Source organism: Lagenorhynchus albirostris, chromosome 17 (genome assembly GCF_949774975.1).
Source record: "Lagenorhynchus albirostris chromosome 17, mLagAlb1.1, whole genome shotgun sequence".
NCBI lineage: Eukaryota > Metazoa > Chordata > Mammalia > Artiodactyla > Delphinidae > Lagenorhynchus > Lagenorhynchus albirostris.
This window is the reverse complement of record NC_083111.1, coordinates 80,782,954-80,792,931: the sequence shown is the minus strand read 5'-3', so window position 1 is coordinate 80,792,931 and position 9,978 is coordinate 80,782,954. Positions and strand designations below refer to the sequence as shown.

At 63.1% G+C, this 9,978-nt stretch overlaps 1 protein-coding gene and 1 long non-coding RNA gene across 2 annotated transcripts; one reads left to right on the top strand and one right to left on the bottom strand.

Moving 5' to 3' along the window:
* Positions 1-2,493: 2,493 nt before the first annotated feature.
* Positions 2,494-8,298, bottom strand: LOC132507747 (uncharacterized). The gene is made up of 5 exons (XR_009536292.1): positions 7,444-8,298; positions 5,353-7,294; positions 4,242-4,308; positions 3,936-4,008; positions 2,494-2,712 (listed from the first exon to the last, which is right to left on the bottom strand). It is a non-coding gene; the product is annotated as an uncharacterized LOC132507747 (long non-coding RNA).
* Positions 7,933-9,709, top strand: LY6D (lymphocyte antigen 6 family member D). The gene is made up of 3 exons (XM_060127266.1): positions 7,933-8,080; positions 8,870-8,968; positions 9,184-9,709. Exons 1-3 carry the CDS (start codon positions 8,029-8,031, stop codon positions 9,417-9,419), a joined length of 387 nt encoding a protein of 128 aa, XP_059983249.1. The 5' UTR covers positions 7,933-8,028; the 3' UTR covers positions 9,420-9,709.
* Positions 9,710-9,978: the final 269 nt, after the last annotated feature.

Here is a 9,978-nt window from a genome sequence, read left to right as displayed (position 1 = left end):
GCAGCACTTCCCTCTTCTCTAAGAAGCCAACTTCTGTCCCAAACCCCCTGGGCCAGAGAGGCAGAAACATGCTTTCAGCAAATCCCACGCTGGGGGCTGACACGGCACCCCCCGGGTAGCCCCTCGGGGCCTCAGTGTACCCCGGCAGGGGTGCTCAGCTCTGTGTCCACCCCTGCCCATCCTACATCCCCGATCAGGGCACGCCAGGCGCCCGGAGCTCTGAGTCTCCGCCCAGGGCCCAAGGCCCCCGGCTCTCCAGAGGTTTTGCTCCTCCACACGTCTGCCCAGGGCCCTTCCTCAGGAGCCCGTCTACCTGCCCCAGAGGGAGGAAGGCCCTTCCTGTTCCCGGCAGCCACCTCTCTGGCCCCAGAGCCTGTGTGCCCAGCCACTGTTGGTCCCCTGCTCCTGTGACAGGGCAGTGGTGGCCGTTCCGTCGGGGAGCACAGCAGTCCCGAGAAGTGCAGGGCAGCAGAGGTTTCAAGCCAGTGGGAGGGGGCCTGCCCTCCTGTGGGACTCCTGCCCGCTGTCTGCACCTTGGGCTATGTCTGGGGGACAAGATAGGCTGAGGGTGCCCTGCCTTGCAATAAGGGTGTCAGGATTCCCTTGGGGGCCCTCCCAGCCCCCAGCACAGCCAGGCCCAGAGGCCCAGGAAGAGGTGTTTATGGGGCACGTATGGGGCAGCCATCCCAGCAGGAAAGGTGGAGCTCAGGGTTGGACCCCTCCACCCAGCCTTAGAAGCTTGGGGCTTCTTCTCTTAAGGAAAGTGGAAATTTCCTTTCTTGCCTCTCTTCTCTGACCAACCTTCCCTCTGGGGCAGGCCCCACCCCTACAAGTCCCAACGGAGAGCCACGTTGGACGCCACATGACGACTCATGGCCACCTCCTCCAAGAGCTTCTGTGTTCAGAAGTAGGGGTGGGGCAAGGGGGCTGTTTCCAGATGAAGGCACTCACTCTCCCTCACTACAGATGAGCAAACTGAGGCACGAAGAGCCTTCCGGACCCTTTCCCGGCCCCCCAGCTCCTGGTGGGGGAGTGGTGGTCTGCACCCAAGCCTGAGTTCTCTCTATGCCCACCTACAGGTGCGCCCCAGTCATTAAATCAACAGACACTCAGAGGTCACGTGGACACAGACACCATGGTGACACAGCAGACCTGGGGGCCGTAGCCCGCAAACCGACAAGCAAAGGTGGGCCCGCAAGTTCTGACGGGGACTTGGGAGGAGGTCGGGTGCTGCAGGGCTCACTGGCCTCTCAGAGGGCGAGGTTGTGGCTGTGATCCTGACCACAGGCGGGCAGCCGGACGGCAGGTGCAAAGGCCCGGAGGTAGGGAAGGGCTGGAGGGACTTCAAGAGGACCCCCGGCGGGAAGACTGAGGGTGGGCACCTGACGAGCCAGCAGAGCAGGGCTCTCGGGCAGCGGGGCAGGGAGGCTGGCTCTGACCCTGGAGCCCCCGCTTCTGCTGCTGGTTTAGGGAGGAGCATTTAGGGGGCGCGGGGGTGGGGCCGTCTGTGGAAGGCTCAGGCTTCGACCTGTTATTTCTGAAATCCCTGAGGGAGGGTGGGGTGGGAGTGCAGGGAGGCAGCTGGAGCTCAGAGGGCTTGGGAGCAGGGGTGACTCTGCAGTCTTCTGGGCTAGAAGCCCAGACCGCCAGCCAGCAGGGGTCCTGGAGCACCAGGCCCTCCGTGTGCCCTGGGCTTCGCAGTCAGAGCTGCTTCCTCTGTTCTGGGCACATCCCTGGGGGCTCCTGGGCCTCTGTGAGTCACCTTTCCTCCAGCCAGGGAGGCTGCCCCTGCTCCCTTCTTACATAACATCCAAAGTTATGACGGCACAAACCCTCTGATCCCCTGAGCCCCTGGGATTGTAGTCATGAGCTCCTGGCAGGCCCAGACTGGGACCCACCTCCCTGCCCCAGGGCTGTACCCACACCCAGAGAGGGCTGCAACAATATGCAAACTCCTGGACCAGGACTGGTGCCAGAGCCGGGTCCCTGAGGCCACCAAGCTGAGCAGAAAGCGTTGGAGCTGGGCTGTTCCAGACCCCAAGCTCAACAGCCGCCTGAAGCCTGGAGGAGCAGACGCCCGGCCCCGTGAGGACAGAGTGCCACTAGCTCCCAGGCCACATGGCTGCTGCAGACGCCGCCCTGCTGGCTCCCATCGCCCTGTGCCTGGGAACCGTGTCTGCAAAATGCAGGGTCTGCAGAGAGGCTGTCCACGTCTGAAATCGGGGTCTCACTGCAGACTGAAGACTTCCCCGACACATAGTCCCAATTCCAGAGTTTCATCAGCTGTTTCCAAAAAACCTTTTTGTTAAATTCTAGGTTGTCCTGGCCATATTTTAGTGGGGCTTAAAGAGTGGCAGCACCCAAAAAGGGGTCATTTCCTGTTCCCAAGGGGCAGGGGACAAAGTGACAGGGGTGGAGGGTTGCCAAGGAAAGGAATTTCCACTGCCCTGTGTAAGAGGTACTAGTGCCAAAGACGGACAGATACGGAGCGCATGATTTATATTAGATATTTATTCCCCTCTTAAGGGTTAGGATCAGTGATGTCCTCCCAAAGCCCTTCTCCTCCCCAGTTAACATAATCTTAAATAAAAAGGGAGTGTCTGCATGTCAGGTGTTGCAAGTTCCAGAGCTGCCTGCCAACCACCTGCAGACCTAAGGCTCTCAGAGTCCCACCAGGTTTCATTCCGTGGTCTTTGAGAATTACTGTTTTCTCTTGTCAGGGGTAGGTGTGTGTATAAATGAGGAAGGGAAGAGGAGAGAGGAGAGAGGAGATAGAGAAACATCACTGTAATTATTTCCTAGAGGACATGTAAGTGGAATGAGTAGATGGGTAGATGGTGGATGGTTGAATGGATGGATGGACAGATGGATAGATTGATAGACGGATGGAAGATGGATGAATGCGTGGATAAAAGGAAGGGTGGATACATGGATGGATAGGTAGATGAGTGGATATACGGATGGGGAGGGTGGATGGATGGATAATGGATGGGTGGATGGACACATGGATAGATGGATGGATGGCTGCATGCGTGCATGATGGATAGATGAGTGGATGGGTGGGTAGGTGTTGGGAGCAAGTGAGGACAGAGAAGTGAGGGTGGAAAGTGAGAAGGGCCCTGTGGTCACTACCCCAGAACCTATACCCATGCCTTCACGGAAGGACGCAGCTCACACCTGAGGGCTTCGCCCTCATCACCCAGATCCCCAAGTCCCAGTGTCCTCTCAGAGACACAGCCAGAGAAGCTGACGGTCAGGGCCCGTGTGGGGCTCCGTGGAGAGGTGCCCAGTGCTGGCCCTAGGAGCTGCTGTGAGCAGGGCTCCCGTGAGGCCTCTCTCAGGGGGATTGGTCTCCCTTGGCCCTAGGGCTCCTGCCCAGCCACTCCTGGCAGCAGGCTGTGCTTCCAGGCAGGGAAGGGCTGCCCATGGGCAGCAGGCTGTGCTTCCAGGCAGGGAAACGCTGCCCATGTAGCTACTCCCTGGATTTTCCGTCTGGCCGAGCAGGAAAGAGGGGCCCCGCATGTGTGAGAGGCCAGCGCAGAGGGGCAGAGCCGGCCTTGGACCCCAGCCCCCGGCCCAGCCCAAGGATATTAACTGCACCCAGAAGCCTCGCCCAGCGATGGGGAGAAGGTGTCTCTGGAGCAGGGCAGCTGGTGGCCAGGGCCCCAGGGGATGATCTAGGATGGATGGGGCCACGCCAGGCCCTGGGCAGTTGGTGAGAGAGACCTACATCTAGGCCCGCGGCCCTGGGTGTAAGGGCAACTCTCCTGCACCAGGAAGGATGAGTGGAGAGGCCAGGGTGAGGGTCAGAGCCCCATGCTGGGGGGCCAGGCCCAGCTCTGGCTCCCACTCACTGACTGGGTGACCCTGGGCAAGGCCCTGCCCTCTGTATGTCAGCTGAGGGAGGCCCCGTATGCTGCAGGTGTGTGACTTACAGGAACAGAGCAAGCCCAAGGGAAACCCTGCATCACTCCGCTGCCTGACTCAGGGGAAGTCACCTCACTCCAGCTGGGGAAGGAGAGAGAGACAGAAAGGGAGCATGACCCCCAAGGCCATGCACGGCCCCTGAGCCAGACCCTGGCTGCCTTGCCGGGATGCCCTTCCCCACTCCACCCCGGGGAGAGCCCCCCTGGGTCCCTCGGCCTCCCTGATAATCATGCTCACGTGGGGTACACACAGAGCATCACGTGTCCACCCCCTCGACGTCTCCCCAGCTAGTCAGGGGGCCCTGAAGCCTGGACCTGTCTCTCCTCGTTCAGTCTCCATTGCACCCTCTGTGCCTGGTACGTGCTGAGTCCTTCTAAAACTCTGTTGAAGGAATGAAGGAGGGGGTAAATGGGGTGCCTCGAGGTGGAGGGAGGTTTGGGGGTATGGCCGGGGCTGGGGCTGCCCTTATGGTGGCCTGAGCTGAAGAAGCCTGTCCTGGCCTGAGGTTTGGAGGGCAGGCCTGGGGGCCTTTTGGAAGGCCTGGAGTGCCTGCTGTGCCACGCTGGGCCAGGCGCTTCCCTCTCTGGGCCACACTCTGCTCGTGGCCCTGCCCCTCTCTGGGCCACACTCCTGCTCGTGGCCCTGCCCCTCTCCCATGCCCCACACTCCTGCTCTGTGTAACCCCAGTGGCCCTGCCCCTCTCCCATGCCCCACACTCCTGCTCTGTGTAACCCCAGTGGCCCTGCCCCTCTCCCATGCCCCACACTCCTGCTCTGTGTAACCCCAGTGGCCCTGCCCCTCTCCCATGCCCCACACTCCTGCTCTGTGTAACCCCAGTGGCCCTGCCCCTCTCCCATGCCCCACACTCCTGCTCTGTGTAACCCCAGTGGCCCTGCCCCTCTCCCATGCCCCACACTCCTGCTCTGTGTAACCCCAGTGGCCCTGCCCCTCTCCCATGCCCCACACTCCTGCTCTGTGTAACCCCAGTGGCCCTGCCCCTCTCCCATGCCCCACACTCCTGCTCTGTGTAACCCCAGTGGCCCTGCCCCTCTCCCATGCCCCACACTCCTGCTCTGTGTAACCCCAGTGGCCCTGCCCCTCTCCCATGCCCCACACTCCTGCTCTGTGTAACCCCAGTGGCCCTGCCCCTCTCCCATGCCCCACACTCCTGCTCTGTGTAACCCCAGTGGCCCTGCCCCTCTCCCATGCCCCACACTCCTGCTCTGTGTAACCCCAGTGGCCCTGCCCCTCTCCCATGCCCCACACTCCTGCTCTGTGTAACCCCAGTGGCCCTGCCCCTCTCCCATGCCCCACACTCCTGCTCTGTGTAACCCCAGTGGCCCTGCCCCTCTCCCATGCCCAGGCTGAGACGAGGGGGAGCGGGCAGGAAGGCAAGGTGCAGGGAGAGGGCCCGGGCAGGAGAACCTCAGCTGCAGGCAGAGGCCTGGGCTTGTCCTGGCGTCTGGCTTCCTGGCCAGCTGAGTTCAGGGAGCAGGCAGGGCTGGGGGTGGGTGTAGGGGGTAGTATTCCCTCCAAGGCCTCTCCTGGGCGTCACGCCTGCTGGTACAGTCAGGTCTAGGGACCCAGGCTGATAGGAGGGCTCGGGTTCTGGAAAGCAGCTGCTCTCTCCAGCATGTGAGGGCGGAGGGAAGGAGGGGTCAGTGGTGACAGAAACAAGCCAGTCTCTGCCCCACTCCTGGATGACCTGGCGCCAGCCCGGCCCTCTCTGGCCCTTATTTCCTCACTGGTGAAAGGGGTTGGTAGGGGACGAGCTTCAGGGCTCCTCTCTCCCCTGAACCCGGCCTCTAAGACCGTGGTGGCCAGAGCACTGCCTGCAGGAAGCCCTCCCCGACTGCACCGTCCTGGTAACTCCCAGTTCTCTGAGAGCCCCAGTCATGGAATCACCCACTTTCTCCCACAAGTAAAGTGTATCTGGGGTTGATGTTTCTGCTAGGAAGCCCCAGGAGAGGCAGCTCGCGTCCTCGTGGGCAGCCCTGCTGGGGCAAAGGCCTCCTTCCCACAGAACAGGACCAGCTGCTGCCTCTGCTCCAGTGTCTAGCCCTGCCACCAGGGCACACAGCCACGTAAAAGCCTGAGGTGCCTCACGGAGGTGGATCGGGGGTACAGGGCCCCCTCCAGCCCCACATGCAGGGACCCCGCTGCCCAGCTCCCTCACGCCCAGACCTCCACTCCCAGCTGGCCCGACATCCCTGGATCCTGCAGCACCACCGGGCCCGACAGGAAATCCAATCCGCCAGACCTATTTTTCCAGCAGCTTCCATGACCCTTGGCCAAGTAGTCACCACTCCCCACCTGCCATCTGCCACCCCTCGCTAGTTGCCACCCTGTCACTGAGCCCTGTGCCCTGCTTCCCAGGGCCTCCTGGGCACCCTCCTTCCACTCCGAGGGAGGCCTCAGAGCTCAGGGTGACTTTCCCTCTCTGGATCAGGGCCCAGGGACCCCCACGTCACCTGCCTTGTCAATCCAGACCCCAGCTGCCTTAAACAAGCCCCAGGGACCAGCCAGTAGGCCAGGCAGCCTTTGCGGGCTCAGGTGGCTGATGCGGGGTTGCCTCGGGGGCTCCTGCCTGCCCCCCCCCCGTGCCCCCCAGGATCCTGGAAGGCACCGCAGCACCACCCCTCCACCATCGTGCAGGTCTTGCAGGTCCAGTGACTGCTTCAGGCTGGGCACACCTCTTTGGACCCCCAGCATCACGATATGCACCCCCGACTCGGCAGGGAGGAGGTGAGGCCCAGCTCAGAAGCCAGCTTGCCTGGGGGCCTGCCAGGAGGAAAGGCCAGGGGTCTGTAGCCCAGACCTGACCGTCCTGAGCCTCTGCTCCAAAGAGCCTTAGGCTGGCCCAGATCCCCACAGCAGGCGCTGCCCCACCAGACCCTCAGGGGGATGTCCACCGGCAGGTTCGGCTGCTGGCAGCGGCCCAGGGCCGACCTCCATCGGTGCCCCGGCCCCACTCAGCGTCATCACAGCCTGCCTCTGCGGGTCCCACCCGCACCTCCTAGCAGGGTCTGCCGGGCACATTGGAGAAGTAGTGGGGTCCCAGGGCCAGCAAGCAGACAGGGAAACCTGTGGGGAGAGGGACAAGGGAAGGGGGAGCCTACGCGCAGAGGCCCGAGTCCTTCCTGTGAGCAGTGCTGGAGGGGGAAGGTGCGGCGGGATCTGCCCGGCAGCCCCCAGCCGAACCCCGCACCGGGAGGGGCCCTAGGCCTGGCCTGGAAGAGCACACTGCCTTTCAGGACCAAAGCAGACACGGAGAGCAATTGTCACAAGGCAGGACACAGGCAGCTGCTGGAGGAGGGCCGGGCTGGAACATGGCGGAGGGAGCACTTGGCGAGGAGGGGGCCTGGGCCTGGAAAGATGGGAGGCAGGGGCGGTGGAGACGACGGGGGGTTGAGTCTTTGCCTCCACACCACCCCCTCCCCAGCATCCAGCCCCTGCCCCTCCTCCGAAGCCCCAGGCCCCGCTGGACTTCACATCCCTCACCCAGTTGGTGCTCACCTCTCCACAGGCACATCTGGCATCCACGTCCCTGCCCCGAGAGCTCCTTTCTCCTTCTCCCGAGGTCCAGACATCTTAGTGAACACTTCACTTCCCTAGGGTCTTTTCCCCAGGACCCCTGGGGGTCAACCTAGCAACCCAGAGCCCCCGGGAGCCCAAGAAGGCAGGGCCTGAACCTCCTCCTGCACCACGCCCCTCGGCCCCGAGCACAGCACTGGGCACCCCCAGGGCAACCACACAGGCTTGGGACTCTGTGACCTTATCTGAGGGTGGAAGTCAGAGACAAAGCGGAAGGTCAAAGACAAAGTAACCAGAGCTGGGCAGAGGACAGAGAAGAGGCAGGCTGCAGAGCCAGCTGAGGCCTCTGTCCACAGCCCAGAGAAGGGCAGGCGGTGGGGGGTGGTGGGGGGTGGTGGTGGAGCGCGGGCAGAGATCCCTCCAGCTGGCAGGGCAGGGGTGTGCCTCGCTGGAGGGCGTGGGCCAGGCCGGAAGGGGCATGTCCCCGCCCCTCCCTCCCACCAGCACCGGTCCCAGCTATAAGGCCTCCGGAGAGGAGGGGCTCCCACTGCCCCGGGAACACCCGAGATGAAGACAGCCCTGCTGTTCCTTGTTGCCCTGGCTGTGGCTTCTGGGCCAGGTGAGGGGCTGGCTGGGGGCTGGGGGCAGTGGGGAGCCGGACCCTGGAAGCCTGGAGTTGCTCACCTCTAGGCACGGAGAACCTTGGGGTTGTGAACCCTAGAACAAAGCGAACCCCGCATCTTAATTTTGTGGGATCACAGACTTAACAATATTTCAGAATCAGAAAATCAACCCCAAGAATCAGACGTTCTAAGAGGGAGCGATGCTGGGAGTTGTCTTCAGATGCCTCTCCTGGGGAAAGACAGATACTCAGGGTTCAGCCCCTGATCCCCCTCTCCAGGGCCCAGGGCCCTCCTGGGTCACCCTTCCCCCTCCCCCCCGCAGGCTCAGCATGGCCAACCTGACAGCCTCCGGGACCCCAACGCAGCCTCAGGTCCTCACCGTGGGCTCCCCACCAGGAGACAGCCCCCAGGGTGGGGACTGCAGCCAGGTCCTGTGAGCCACTATTAGCAAATCCCAGAGCCTCTGATGCCCCTGGGGAAGGGTTTTCAGTGCGCCCCATACTGGCCACCTCCTCACTGGTCCTCTAGGGATGCCCGGCACTGGACAGCTCCTCCGGGTGGGCTGCCAGGGCCCCAGCAGACAGGGACTGTCACCTCCTGCCTCCTGAGGCTGTGTGCAAGACCTGAACCCTGGCGGGGCCCAGGGGCCTCAGAGGCAACTGGCCTAGGGCAGGGGTGACAGAGGGCTCTGTCCAGGAGTCTCTTCTGGCAATAAACCCAGGCATCCCTGTCTCCCTGGGAGGTCTCCCCGGGGCCTGCTGAAACCCCTACACCCTCGTCCCCAGCCCAGGCTCTCCAGTGTCACGTATGCACAAGCTCCACCAACTGTGAGAAACCTCAGAGCTGCTCAGTCAACTCCAACTTCTGCAAGACGGTGACCAAGGGTGAGCGATCTGGGGGAGGGGAAAGGGGCCCCTGCAGGACACTCCAGGGCTCTGTCCCGGTGCCCCAGGGCTTGGAGGATCATCCCTGGGGAGGATGGTGGGAGTGATCTCGGTGACTGACCGGTCACGGTGGCGATGGAAGCTGGGAACTGGTACTTGGGAGGCCCTGGAGGTCGGAGGTGGTGCCTGGCCTGACCTCGCCCGCCCGTCCCCAGTGGAGCCCCTATCTGGGAACCTGGTGGAGAAGGACTGCGCGGAGTCGTGCACGCCCACGCACAACCTGCAGGGCCAAGTCAGCAGAGGGGCCTCGGCCACCCTGTGCTGCACGGGCGACCTGTGCAACGAGAGTCTGCAGAGCGCTGCGCCCGCCCGCGCCCTGCTCACCAGCGCCCCCCTCGGCCTGGCGCTGACCCTGGGCCTCCACGCCCTCACCTGGGCCGCCAGCCTGTGACCCTCGGGACCGGGGCCCCACCCCCTCCTCTCCCTGGCCAGGATGGGGGCTCAGACACCCTGGCTGGGGGCTCCCCTGGAAGGTCTAGGGCAGGGCGGTGGTGCGGCACGAAGAGCTGCTGGCTTGGAGCCGCCCCTCCCCCAGCACAAGAGGACGCCCCTCCCTGAGCAGCGAGGGGAGGAGGGGGGACAGGAGGCATTCGGCTCCCTTCAGGCTTCATATTCGTTCTGTTTGGTTTCCGTTTATTTTTCTACCCAAAGCCCTGCACCGGAATAAATGGTTGCAAACCAGCGTGGTCATGTCTGTGCTAGTTCCGGGAGTAGAGGAGGTGGGGAGGAGCCATCCACACACACCGGCCCCCGAGTCCCAGGGTTTGTCACCCAGGGCCAGTCTCGGCAGCGTGCATGATGCCTGGAGGGGCACCATCACCCTTCACCCCCGGAGGGGACACGACCCTCCCCAGACACCTCCTCTGCAGCCCCAGACAAGGAGGGCCCTCCTGGGGGAGGCCTGAGTAGGCGCGCTGGCAGAAGTTTGTCAGTGGAGCAGTGATGCGAGG